The sequence below is a fragment of the Mizuhopecten yessoensis genome, unplaced genomic scaffold, assembly GCF_002113885.1.
Source record: "Mizuhopecten yessoensis strain PY_sf001 unplaced genomic scaffold, ASM211388v2 scaffold10933, whole genome shotgun sequence".
Taxonomy (NCBI): domain Eukaryota; kingdom Metazoa; phylum Mollusca; class Bivalvia; order Pectinida; family Pectinidae; genus Mizuhopecten; species Mizuhopecten yessoensis.
Genome location: NW_018408794.1, coordinates 761,949 through 776,996, shown reverse-complemented (window position 1 = coordinate 776,996; position 15,048 = coordinate 761,949). Strand labels below are relative to the sequence as shown.

The 15,048-nt window shown below is 35.6% G+C and overlaps 1 protein-coding gene across 4 annotated transcripts in view; it reads right to left on the bottom strand.

Annotated features, from left to right (window-relative positions):
• The window catches only part of LOC110463820, a 70,993-nt gene that overhangs the window by 1,675 nt on the left and 54,270 nt on the right, over window positions 1–15,048 (bottom strand). The window contains exons 6-11 of one of the 4 annotated variants that reach the window (XM_021518700.1): window positions 11,121–11,261; window positions 10,238–10,398; window positions 6,627–6,728; window positions 1,579–1,724; window positions 1,094–1,262; window positions 1–588 (exon numbers count right to left, since the gene is read on the bottom strand). In XM_021518700.1, the coding sequence (XP_021374375.1) occupies window positions 484–588; window positions 1,094–1,262; window positions 1,579–1,724; window positions 6,627–6,728; window positions 10,238–10,398; window positions 11,121–11,261 (824 nt within the window). In that variant the 3' untranslated portion in view covers window positions 1–483. The other 3 variants (XM_021518702.1, XM_021518701.1, XM_021518699.1) reach the window with 3 other exon arrangements.

Below are 15,048 nucleotides of genomic sequence, written 5' to 3'. Positions count from 1 at the left end.
AGGTAAAATACAATTATAGTATTCCTTAGGTATACCCTCCCAAACCGATACCAGGATACCCTGTGTCGGTAAAATACAATTATAGTATTCCTTAGGTATACCCTCCCAAACCGATACCAGGATACCCTGTGTCGGTAAAATACAATTATAGTATTCCTTAGGTATACCCTCCCAAACCGATACCAGGATACCCTGTGTCGGTAAAATACAATTATAGTATTCCTTAGGTATACCCTCCCAAACCGATACCAGGATACCCTGTGTCGGTAAAATACAATTATAGTATTCCTTAGGTATACCCTCCCAAACCGATACCAGGATACCCTGTGTCGGTAAAATACAATTATAGTATTCCTTAGGTATACCCTCCCAAACCGATACCAGGATACCCTGTGTCGGTAAAATACAATTATAGTATTCCTTAGGTATACCCTCCCAAACCGATACCAGGATACCCTGTGTCGGTAAAATACAATTATAGTATTACTTAGGTATACCCTCCCAAACCGATACCAGGATACCCTGTGAAGGTAAAATACAATTATAGTATTCCTTAGGTATACCCTCCCAAACCGATACCAGGATACCCTGTGTCGGTAAAATACAATTATAGTATTACTTAGGTATACCCTCCCAAACCGATACCAGGATACCCTGTGAAGGTAAAATACAATTATAGTATTACTTAGGTATACCCTCCCAAACCGATACCAGGATACCCTGTGTCGGTAAAATACAATTCTAGTATTCCTTAGGTATACCCTCCCAAACCAATACCAGGATACCCTGTGAAGGTAAAATACAATTATAGTATTACTACAGGATAGGTAAAATATGATCAGAAATATATATCAGGAAATTGACAAAGACTTGAAACTGCAACAAAAATAATAATTTGTGTATACTCTAGTTATTGTTTGCCAAAATAAACAAAAACAAAATTCTTGACCCTTTTTAGAAATTACTAAAAAATAAAAAGAATTTAACTAACATCAAGATATATCTGCCAAGTATGTGAATAACAGAACATGTAATACATTTACAGTCTTTCAACAAAATCTGTCTCTCTTTTTAGTCTCTTAAAATCACATACCAAGTAGCCGTAGATGGTGATATAGAGATTGTTGCCCAGCATCTTTTTGACGAAGTCTCGTCTGGTACTGAACATGAAGGTTGTCAGCAGTAACATCGGTAAGATAAGTCCGCAGAAACCACAGGCAGCTCCCCGGAACCTCGCTCTCAGGTTGTTAGATGCCTTCACGCTATAAAAGTCATAAACAGACTGTCGTTACACCAGTGTCATTTATCTTTGTATAATTCATAGTCAAAATTGGAAGATAAATAAAAGTGTTTAAAATATTCAAGAAACCATCCATTAGAATTGAAAGTGTGTGGAGAATTGATCTTAAATGTCAGCTGTTAACATATAACACAACAGAGAAGAAAAGCATTGCACGTTTTGATAGGTTCATGTTCATGCTATATTAAGTAAAAATCTTTTAAAATGCTATTCATTTTGATTTCATTTCACATACACATAAGTTTGACAGTACATCTAAAACAAGATTAGAGTGTTACCTGTCCTCCTGAAGCTTCGTGGTGACCATATCTGCGATTTGGTGACAGTCGCGCTCCAGACTGTTGAGCGTGTTCTGTATCGTCTGATTGATGGTCTTCTCGATGTCCTTGCACACCTCCTCTATCTGGTTAGCACAGCGGCTTCCCTACAAAAGTCAAATAAACTTTACAGACGCTGTTCAATTGCTAAAGACACTTGAAAAAACTAGAACTGTAGGCCAAAGGCTAACTAATAACCCCCGCTCCTATATAAACCAGAACTGTAAGCTAAAGGTATGTCGAAACATACGTTCAAACCAAATGTTGAAAGCCAAGATGAACAAGTTTTTCTGAAATCATTCTAGTAGTTAAGGAAGAGATGTCAGGACAAAGATTATTAACAAAGGGCCATAATTCCTTAACAAGAGTATCGCGGGGCGGAACAATATACGCCCAAAGAGTGCCATAAAGTGTTATATACTTTCTTACATTGAAATAAGATCTGCATCATTCAATGACTGGTTAGCTGACATGCTATAAAAATGTAGGAGAAAATCTCCAGATAAAAAATCAAATACTGAAATGAACAAAGGGCAATAACTTTTGCAAAAATTGTTGAATCAGAATTCTTTTCAAGGAACACAACAACATATCATGATTATTTAGCCTACTAAGTTTCAAAGAGATCCGTTGAAAAATGTAGGAGGAGATTGCCGGACAAAAATCAAATACTGAAATGAACAAAGGGCATTAACTTTTGGAAAAATTGTCTAATCAAAATTCTTTTTAGGGGGGCCCAACTTCATATCATGATTATAATGTATACCAAGTTTCAAAGAGATCAGTCGGACAAACAAAAGTTTACGCCGGACGGACGGACGGACGGACGGACAACGCCATACCATAATACTCCTGTCAAATTTGACGGGCGTGTATAAAAAGGTTTAAAATGAAAAAATCCTTCCCTGATGCATGACATCAGGTTTTTTTTACCATATCTGTAAACGTTCAATGAAATTGGCCCAGTAGATTATGAGAAGTTGTCAGGACAAGGATTTTTCAACAAAGGGACATAACTCCATAAAAAAGGATTGGAAAAAATACCTGGATGCACAACTTTAGGTGGTAGTTATCATATCTGAAAAGTTCCATTGAAATTAGGAGCATAATGTTGGAGGAGTTGTGTGGAGAAGTATTTTTCAAAAAGGGCCATAACTTCAGGTGGAAGTTATCATATTTGGAAAGTTTCGTTGAAATCGATCTATAAATTTAGAAGGAGTTGTCCGGACAAAAAGTTTCAGGATTTTTTCAAAGGGCCATAACTTCGTAAAAAGGGTCAGAAAGAAAAAATTATACCTGGATGCACAACTTCAGGTGGTAGTTATCATATCTGGAGTTGTCCGGGCAACACTTTTTCTACAGACAGACAGACAAGCTGATTCCAGTATACCCCCCCCCCCCCCCCCCCCCCCCCCCCACAACGGAGTATAAAAAGAAGCAATTCAATATTTAACCTTTGTAATCTTGATCTGGTTGGTATAACTTCTCATGGAAAAGTGAAATAATTAAACACTTTTATTCCCTCTTTTGTTGGAAGAGTGAAACAATTAAAATTCAATATCCTTTTTTTGATTGGCTGAAAAACAATGATACCTTTCATCTATTTTTTGTAAGGTCAAAATAAATTTTCTGTCCCAGCTACTATCAGAAGCCTAACAATACATTTCTACAGTCAACATTTCAGCTTGAAGATAAAGGTTATCTCCCTTCAGCTGTAGCTAACAGCCGCACCAGACAATGTAATTATCATAAAATGTCAATTATCTTGTCTGCCAGTCACATTTAATGCTGACTTGCATCCTATGCTTTGCAAACATCCTTTTAACCTTCAAATAAGGACCATAGGAACAATCTACAGTTGTAGAATTTCTACTTTGCTTTCTAATCAATTTTTGTTTCTCTCTAGATAAATGAGCAGAACTGACCCTTCAGATTTTCTTGTTTTTCAAAAGAAGGCAGTGCAAGATTTTTCTTTTTGCTAAAAGTAAATCCAGCAGAAATTTCAATTGTGATTTTAGAATTTACATGTCACTCCGTAACAACACTTACTGTAAACGAAATTTTCAAACTGAGCAGTGTAACATTACGTTATTGTTTTCTAAATATTGTCCACTTTGACAACCTTTACTTGATCACACTGTATCAGTTTCTATGCTGATGAGGTCAATATTTGGTTTCCTAGACTGTATCTGACTTTCTTTTACTTGATCACACTGTATCAGTTTCTATGTTGATGAAGTCAATATGTGTTTTCCTAGTCTGTATATGACTTTCTTTTACTTGATCACACTGTATCAGTTTTTATGCTGATGAAGTCAATATGTGGTTTCCTAGTTTGTATCTGACTATCTTTTACTTGATCACACTGTCTCAGTTTCTATGCTGATGAAGTCAATATGTGTTTTCCTCGTCTGTATCTGACTTTCTTTTACTTGATCACACTGTATAAGTTTTTATGCTGATGAAGTCAATATGTGGTTTCCTAGTTTGTATCTGACTATCTTTTACTTGATCACACTGTATCAGTTTCCATTCTGATGAAGTCAATATGTGTTTTCCTAGTCTGTTTCCGACTATCTTTTACTTGATCACACTGTATCAGTTTCCATTCTGATGAAGTCAATATGTGTTTTCCTAGTCTGTTTCCGACTATCTTTTACTTGATCACACTGTATCAGTTTCTATGCTGATAAGTCAATATGTGGTTTCCTAGTCTGTATCTGACTTTCTTTTACTTTATCACACTGTATCAGTTTCTATGCTGATGAAGTCAGTATGTGTTTTCCTAGTCTGTATCCGACTATCTTTTAATTGATCACACTGTATCAGTTTCCATGCTGATGAAGTCAATATCTGTTTTCCTAGTCTGTATCTGACTTTCTTTTACGTGATCACACTGTATCAGTTTTTATGCTGATGAAGTCAATATGTGGTTTCCTAGTCTGTATCTGACTTTCTTTTACTTTATCACACTGTATCAGTTTCTATGCTGATGAAGTCAATATGTGTTTTCCTAGTCTGTATCCGACTATCTTTTACTTGATCACACTGTATCAGTTTCCATGCTGATGAAGTCAATATGTGTTTTCCTAGTCTGTATCTGACTTTCTTTTACTTAATCACACTGTATCAGTTTTTATGCTGATGAAGTCAATATGTGGTTTCCTAGTTTGTATCTGACTATCTTTTACTTGATCACACTGTATCAGTTTCTATGCTGAGGAAGTCAATATGTGTTTTCCTAGTCTGTATCGGACTATCTTTTACTTGAACACACTGTATCAGTTTCTATGCTGATGAAGTCAATGTTGTTTCCTAGTCTGTATCTGACTTTCTTTTACTTAATCACACTGTATCAGTTTTTATGCTGATGAAGTCAATATGTGGTTTCCTAGTTTGTATCTGACTATCTTTTACTTGATCACACTGTATCAGTTTCCATTCTGATGAAGTCAATATGTGTTTTCCTAGTCTGTTTCCGACTATCTTTTACTTGATCACACTGTATCAGTTTCTATGCTGAGGAAGTCAATATGTGTTTTCCTAGTCTGTATCGGACTATCTTTTACTTGAACACACTGTATCAGTTTCTATGCTGATGAAGTCAATATGGGTTTTCCTAGTCTGTATCTGACTTTCTTTTACTTTATCACACTGTATCAGTTTCTATGCTGATGAAGGCAATATGGGTTTTCCTAGTCTGTATCTGACTTTCTTTTACTTTATCACACTGTATCAGTTTCTATGCTGATGAAGGCAATATGGGTTTTCCTAGTCTGTATCTGACTATCTTTTACTTTATCACACTGTATCAGTTTCTATGCTGATGAAGTCAATATGGGTTTTCCTAGTCTGTATCTGACTATCTTTTACCTGATCACACTGTATCAGTTTCTATGCTGATGAAGGCAATATGGGTTTTCCTAGTCTGTATCTGACTATCTTTTACCTGATCACACTGTATCAGTTTCTATGCTGATGAAGGCAATATGGGTTTTCCTAGTCTGTATCTGACTATCTTTTACCTGATCACACTGTATCAGTTTCTATGCTGATGAAGGCAATATGGGTTTTCCTAGTCTGTATCTGACTATCTTTTACCTGATCACACTGTATCAGTTTCTATGCTGATGAAGGCAATATGGGTTTTCCTAGTCTGTATCTGACTATCTTTTACCTGATCACACTGTATCAGTTTCTATGCTGATGAAGGCAATATGGGTTTTCCTAGTCTGTATCTGACTTTCTTTTACTTTATCACACTGTATCAGTTTCTATGCTGATGAAGGCAATATGGGTTTTCCTAGTCTGTATCTGACTATCTTTTACTTGAACACACTGTATCAGTTTCTATGCTGATGAAGTCAATATGTGGTTTCCTAGTTTGTATCTGACTATCTTTTACTTGATCACACTGTATCAGTTTCCATGCTGATGAAGTCAATATCTGTTTTCCTAGTCTGTATCTGACTTTCTTTTACTTTATCACACTGTATCAGTTTCTATGCTGATGAAGTCAATATGTGTTTTCCTCGTCTGTATCTGACTTTCTTTTACTCGATCACACTGTATCAGTTTCTATGCTGATGAAGGCAATATGGGTTTTCCTAGTCTGTATCTGACTTTCTTTTACTTGATCACACTGTATCAGTTTTTATGCTGATGAAGTCAATATGTGGTTTCCTAGTCTGTATCTGATTATCTTTTACTTGATCACACTGTATCAGTTTCCATGCTGATGAAGTCAATATCTGTTTTCCTAGTCTGTATCTGACTTTCTTTTACTTTATCACACTGTATCAGTTTCTATGCTGATGAAGGCAATATGGGTTTTCCTAGTCTGTATCTGACTATCTTTTACTTTATCACACTGTATCAGTTTCTATGCTGATGAAGTCAATATGTGGTTTCCTATTCTACAAACAACAGATGATACTTGTAAGGTTGTGTATGATGCCCAGGAGAGATGTATAACAGTACAGCACTAATGATCCATCACTATTGCTCACCTTAGAGTTCATGTTGGGTACGTAAATGGTGGGCATGTCGAACCCTGTTCTGTTGAGTCCAGGTCGCTTACACAGTTCTTGGACAATCTGCATCATCACTCTCTACAACATCAAACATCAAACAATCAATTTTGGACAACTTAAATCAGGCATGTACAAATATATATACAAGTAATACAGAAACAAATTTTCAGTCTCATTCAAACGAGACTTGGCAAACTATGACAACTTGGTTATACATGTAAACATATTAAATCAATTTATTGATTTTTTTTAGCACTTCTCATACTTTACTCACTATTTTAGATTTCGATTTTGCACCCCAGCAATGAACATTTTCAGCCAGTAAATTTACTTAGCTATTCTTATACATATATGCTAAGATCTAAAGATTTCACCAGCAGGAACAACTAAAAAGATGCCATTTTGAAGTGTTATTTTTCCCTAAGGGGGTATATAAACATTTTTTTTTAAATGTTTTGAACTTTGAGCAGGCAGAATGGAAATTTCATAAGGTTGGCAGGTTTGCAATCTATAAGACACCATGATAATTCTTTCCAATATATTAGATTCTAGTGGCAATTCTGAAAATACATGGTTTAATTGATTGAATGATGAGGGTTTTGCGTCTTCGAAACCATATGATAATCCCTGTGAGGTCAAGTCATAACAAACAAGTCACCAAAGAGTAGTAAATGAGATTACCAGATGATGTTTTAACATCTGCTTCTGATCAGAAAGGGGCAAGATGGCTCTTAATGGAGTGTACTGCTACTCAACAAACAGTCCGACCTTGACTAGGGCTGTTGTTGGTAATCAGTATAACAATGCATTACAGATTGGTATGCTGCGATGATACATATCAATACGTGGACATACTGACATGTTATTTTTCTTGCACCACGGACATAATCTGTACCAATATAGTTTCAGTTAAACAAGTTAACAAGTTACAAAACTTGTAATTTAAGAAACAATCAACAGATGTTCTTGCATTAGGATTGAGTTCATCCTACATTGTTTTCCCTCAATATTTCTAAAGGCCAGTTATATATTCCACCATGATATATATATTCATTAAATCTATTCTCAATGATACGTACAGTACTGTAGGTTGGATTAGAATTCCTTGTTTTGGTAACCATTAAAGTTCGATAGTTAATTTTCAAATTGCAAAAGACACTTGATAAACATCACGTTAACCTAAGTTAAAAAAATCATCTTTATTTTTAAGTGAGCATGCTACCGGAAACACAACTTTTTTTTTCATGGCCTAATCTTGTTTGTTTTGTAGAGAATATCACCATGCAGGAAAACTAATTAACTGCAGAGGCGTCACTTCCTGTGTTCTGTACCATATATATACACAAAGATCTTTTATCACCCACCCACCCTGTTAGCTTAGACAAGCCCAGAGCAATACATGGTATAGTTTACTTTCATTGATAAGGGTTGATAGATGGCTTTGGGTAAAAGGTGATCGTTTAATTTCCTTGTTATATTTATTATTGGACTTATTTTATTGTATGACATCATCATCATGAAAATAATATTTCAATCCTTTCTTACATCAGATGGGAATCTTTAAATTTCCTGCCCTCCCCCTTCCAATTCAAAAGTAAAAGCAACCTCACTAAAGATTGACCTTATATCTTGAAAAATATTTCTTAAGAGAAATAACGAAATTATTCAATTGTTGATGACTTCTTAAACTCAAGCTTCAACAATTATTTTTTTATTTTTTAGTCTTTTCGACTTCTTGAGCAATAATGAAAAATTTAATCAGATAACAAGAGTCTAAATTGGATTGGCCAAAAAGGAAAACTTTGTTGGGGACTTCATGAGGACTATTTGTACAAAGTTAAGAGACATTAGCCTTTGCAGTTTTTCAGAATTAGTCAGAAATGTCTCGGCCAATAAGAGGCCAAGGCAGCCATTTCGGATTATCCCAAAATTATGAAGAATTTGTCAGGACCTCCTTAGGAAAATTTGCGCTATGTCTGGAGTCAATAGCTGTGGCAGTTTCTGACAAGAATTTGAAAATGCCTCGCCTTATAAGAGCCCAGTGTTGCGATTTAAAATGTTGAATTGACAAAAACCAAGATCACAACAATTTGCTAGGATCTTGAAAGGAAGATTTCTACCAAGTTTAGAGTCAATTGCTTTTGTAGTTCTTGAGCAGAAGTAAAAAAATGTCTCAGCCAATCAGATGCCACAGCACATAGTTGATCAGGATCTGGTAAAGATCACTGTACCTAGTTCAGGTAGGAATCCTAAGGTCACTTATAAGACTAACAAGACATAAGTATTGCTTAAAGATGCTTCAGATAAAATCATGTTTTCGTGATCTCGAGTCCATATCTGCATCAGGATGATCCGCTATATTTGTCAAATTAATACAAGAGTAAAGTTCTCTTTCCTATAATTACTGAATGGTGGTGATCCATGATTGAAAACATCTCTGACAAGTAGGCCTACACAAAATCAGTGTTTTAATCGCCATGATCCATTAGTGTCTGGGTTTCTTGCGCGTTTGAGTTACCTTCATTGAGATAACTAACCATCTCAAACACCCAGATTATATTACTACAACAACGCGAGTGGTCAGTTAACTTGTTAATCTCATTAGCCTGGACAATTCCTCATGTCTGTGGGTCAGTGGAGACAGGTTTTGCCCTCAAAATTAACATGACAAAAGGAGCAATGGAAATTAAGTATGATAGTCAGAACAATGTCGAGATTTAAAATATATAAATCAGGTTTTATAATATGAAAATTTAACTTTATTTTTTAAACAAAACATGCCATCGACTCTCTTTTGTTCCTTTATAGTATTGAAGGTGCCCTGCCAATAGAGTCAAGAAAGCTCAACACATGTTAAATCTCCAGGCCTAGCCTGATCCAGCACAGTCCTACACTGGATTGGTGATACATGCATGTGTATGTGACCACAAGGTGACTAATACTCTGTATGATGCAAATTTTCAATAATTGATCAAAATCTGGTTGATAACACAACAGTTACTGCATTGCAGCCATTAATCACTGCTAGAGCTATAAGGAAACCTGTCCTCTCTCTGCCTGTTGTGTAGTCACATACATGTGAGGATTTCACAATGTAGAAAGATTTGCGTTACAAAGTAGGGAAATAAGGTTTGCAGTAGGAAGATTTCTGATGTCATCGCAGTGCAATATCATTTCACTGATACATATTAATTTTACCATATTCTTAGGTCATTTTTATGTCCCGTCTCCACAGCTTGACTCCCACATACCTGTCCTTCACCATCCTGTCTGTCCTCATTAACCTTACTCAGGTAAAACAACCTACCTGTCCTTCACCATCCTGTCCGTCCTCATTAACCTTCCTCAGGTAAAACAACCTACCTGTCCTTCACTGTCATGTCCGTCCTCATTAACCTTACTCAGGTAAAACAACCTACATGTCCTTCACTGTCATGTCTGTCCTCATTAACCTTACTCAGGTAAAACAACCTACCTATCCTTCACCGTCATGTCCGCCCTCATTAACCTTACTCGGGTAAAACAACCTACCCGTCTGTCACTCTCGTGTCCTCCCTCGTCAGCCTTACTTGGGTAAAACAACTTACCTGTCTGTCACTCTCATGTCCTGCCTCGTCAGCCTTACTCAGGTAAAACCTCATTCTATCAGCATGTTTGTGACTCAGTTCTTCCACCAAGTTCAAAGTTCGCTTGCATAAAGCTTGTCCGATGGGATCAAAGAAGACGAAGATCAGATCAGCCAAATCTCCTGTGAAGAAATGTTAAAACAGCATGAGGACATATGAAATATTTCACAATATGACAACAATATTGAAAATATCAAACTGCAATGACAAAGAAACAGGATTGACAAAAAGTAAATAGAAGCAAAATTCTATTGATTAATGTCAAGTGTTAATTTGAATACCAATTTGCAGGGAAAAAGAAAACAAAGTCAAAGATCTATCTTTCCATAAATTTAATAGTTGCTGAGTAAGATAAACCTTAATAATAAGACATTCATGGAACTGGACCAGTCATTGGTTAGGGGTCATTGATCTCACTTTAGGAACATATTTACTTTACAAATTCTCAATTACATATCTAATGGACCAAAAAAGTCCAAGTTAATATGAGAAAATCTGAGAAATGACGCTTTTGTAAAATCGTTTTTAAGGATACATATGCCACCTTGTTTCATTTTGTTTAAGGATATTTGTACCATCTTTTTGTGTTTTTAAGGATACATGCACCATCTTAATTTGATTTTAAGGAAGTTTTAAAATAGATAAAATCAGGATAGCTGATAGATAGATCTGAAAACACAATGCCCTTTGTCAAATCTGTTTTCCGGGCACACAAATTGACAAGCATGGAAAAAGTTCCCACAGGAAAACTTCAGAAGGAAAAATGTTCACTTAACACAAAGAACATAGTAATCATTTGTAAGGTAAAGAGGATGAGGAAGTTGATTGACAAGGTTATACCTACCTAGCCATAAGATAGACTGGTTGACATCAAACGGATACTTCATATCCCCGTCCACCAAGCCAGGCGTGTCCACAAACGTCACCAGACTGAACCTCTTCTGCTTGGACGTGGAAATCTCCGTGGTCAGGTAATCTGTGACCCCTGTACCAAGAAATAGGCTACAGTGCAATTTCTTCATTGAATTTGAATCTTAACTGGTGTCCAGATTTGAAAAAAAGTCCTAAACCAGTAATTTTGAAATTATATATTGTATCAAAATTTTATCAATGAATATCAAAATATTTAACACCAAGAAGTAGTTCATAAGTACATGTAGTTTCAAATGTGTCGTTCTCATGTTCCACTGATGTCCAATGTCAGTGAACCTATCATTTCTATTAAGCAGCTATTTTTAACTACTTTACTTCAGTAACACTAGTTGATTTACAAAAGGAAAAATGATATATATACCTACTTACTGTTGAACTTATTAGTCATTATTTAAAAAAAAGTTGATTTGACTCTCAAATTTCCCAGTACATTTTAATGCCAAAATAAACCTCTCACCAGTGATTTAGTGATTTACCCCCAACCATACACAAACTTTTAATTTCAGGCTTCTATTTTGCCTTCATAATGCCAACTTGCTGGGAGCACAATGTATTACAGCACTGGTTAGCTGTGACTTATGTGATAGACAATCCAAGATTAACCACCAGTAGTGTTATAGTGTCCGACCTCCACACTGCAGCCAAATGTAATATGTCAGATTATGTCTGTATGAAATTCTACGTTTCTGTATGTGAAATGTCATATGTCCTCAAGTTAAGTATAAAGTATCTCAATAATGTCTTCCTATACCACCACCCATCAGTATGTAAACAACAAAATATTAATAGATTTTTCTCCTTAAATGTCAAACCTTGTCTGGACTCTAGACTCCCACAATCTGTCTTATTACGTCTATCTGATAATTAAATTCCTGCGTCACAAACCTGACTTATCCTTCACATCCGCCTATATCCTGATCACACCTACATACAATTATATAATCCCTTATGGGAACTTTTTTCATGTTTGATTTCTCAGTTGTATCCATGATTTTATATCCACAAACAGGATGATGATTTTGACATTTGTTTGTGTATTTTTTATTTTGATCATGATGCCATTGACTATCCCAGAATATAAGTTTTTCCACAAGCCACATATAATTTCAAACGTTTTGCAAGTTTTGTATTTCAAAGATGACTTAATTAGGCCTTGCATGTAATTGACTGATTAATGTATTTAATAAATATCATACAATTCCAATCTCCACTCCCGGAGTCCATTATCCTACATATGATACTGATAAATTAAATGATTGTAGGAAAACTGGAAAAATTCCACAGACAAATCTGTTTATTACATGTACCACGGAGACACAATAAAAGTTTGATCTAGCACTTCTGTGAGGGGATCGGGAGTCCTGAAGGCCAGTAACAGGTAAACAGCTGTAGAAGTTCCGACGTTGTCTGTGTTGATACAATATGTTACCACAGCCCTTCATTTGGCAGCTCTCATTGAGTATTAGAGATAGCTGACCAAAGGAAGAACTATGGGCACACATCCAGAGGGAGAAGAGCAATGACACCACCACCAGGAAAAAACAACGGGACAAATAGCATTGACGGAAAATCTAAGATAATAGGAGGGCTTTATTCCCCAATTTCATCAGCATTTACTACAAAACCATGAGATCAAATTGTCATCCCATCTAGGGGATAAGTCTCGTGTCATCAGCAAGAACCAAAAGCTTAAGATCATTTCAATTCCAACATGACAGAAACCAAAGGAATGGGGCAAAAACTAGAATAGGTAACTGAAGAGTGCATACCTCTACAGTAACTCCACCATAAACTTACACTCTATTACAGCTATAATGCTTCTTTTTTAGAACTTACCTGATTGAAGTGAATGTTTCTTATTGTTTCACAGTTTTAATTCATATTATGTGCCTTGAACAAGATTCTAAAATTTTCAACAAATGTGACAATTTCTGACTTTGTAAACTATACTGAATGTTGGTCTTAACGACAATCAGAAAATGACAAGGGATTACACATAAGTCTGACAGTGTATAGGTAATCATAATTAAAGGACCGTGCCTCTTCAAAACTCTATGTAATTGATTTTTTTCCCCATACATCTGATTCAATGCAAACTATTTCTACTCCGACATGCCATGTACAGTGACCCTGCAGTACACATATACCTATCTGTATCTCTTTGTAGTTACCAGCTAATCACATTGTGCTACTGGCCTCCAACCAGGATAATACCTGTTTGCACATATATAATAAATCCTACCACCTTGAGGCCGCCAGATATGTCCTTGGATTACATGACTGTCACCCCTACAAATCCCTAATTAGAGACTAGTTTCCTTTTATCGTGGTGGTCGACCCACTGTGGCTGGTAGCTAGGTTAGGGCAAGGTGAAAAACTAGTCCTGCTGATTCAGACCAGTGTTCCTATGTGTCATGTACATGTATAGATTAAACAATGATTCACAGTAAATTCCACAACCAGATAAGAAAAAAACTTCAGCTCAGACTTCGTTCAGGTGTGTCTTTATATAAATTCATGATTAATGACATCAAGTATTGCTCCATAGCGAGATCCTGACTAAATTAATATAATTTATTTTTTCATACTTTTTCATCATTTTTGCTAGTCTGCTTTTAATTTGACATTTTTAAGGTCTAAACCTTTCTATACATTATTATAGAAAAACAATAAGACACCTATGAAAAACAATGTCATAGTTTAAGAAAACAATTGTCACAAAAAATATTGGAAGAATAAATGACACAGAAATGAAGATATAGAGACTGGAATCCAACAAAACTTGATATTTATCTATGCCAACAATTTGAATATTTCATAAGCAAATTATTTGGGAACAATTCAGATGATGAAGTATGCTGCAGAGCAGTAAATATATACTTGGCCTGGAGAACAGGAGGACAAAAGATTCTGGGATAGAATACAGACAGCGATCAGAAAACTTTGACAGACACTTTTACTTGAGATAAATAACATATACTGTCACATTTCTTTCTGCATAGTTTTTCTTAGTACGAGGACCTATGTAAATCAATCAATTTTATACATATGTTAAATGTCCAACTAATCTCGGTCAATAATGCTCTTGACATACATGACAACTTCAGAGTGTTACTTAAGAGTCAAGCTACTGATATATCTTATCAACGACCTTGCCTGGTGATCATGAGCACCCCATGTACCATGGAGTTCAAACAAGTACGTACATTACTTGATGTCATATTACAACACAAACGATAACATATTCATCAAGTACTCATCTGAAATAACATCTTTCATATGAATTTTCAATGCTTGATCTTATTGCCCATGTAGTAGGAAAGCATGACAATTTTCTATTTTTTTTAGCCTGCTTCAGTCACTCAAAAGGCAGGGATGAAATTTGCTAATGGGGTCGACGTCCCTCATTGAGGTACAGTGGCTTTGGAAACTTGAGCATGGCAGGGAAACAAAAGATTTAATTTTGAAGTAATGTGACCAATATTATCTAATTAGATACACTATTATATAGATGAGACAATAACGAAATTTAAAATGCAATTCATGTCCTTTTTCAGACATTTATATAAAAACTTCACAAGCCTTTTTTGAAAATTATCTCCTGTATAAAACAAGGTTACCGCGAGCGGTATATAATACGCCCGTCACACATTGAATGAGCAGTTGTTTGTATGATTGAAATATATGAAGTATTTGTGAGTAATTGATATTAAAAGAGAAATCATTCAACATAACTGGTAGATCAATGAGTGCAATACAACATCATGGAACGCATGCATCGCATTAATGAAACCAAGGGTGATAACTCCAGTAATTACGGTCGGATAATGGCGGTTATC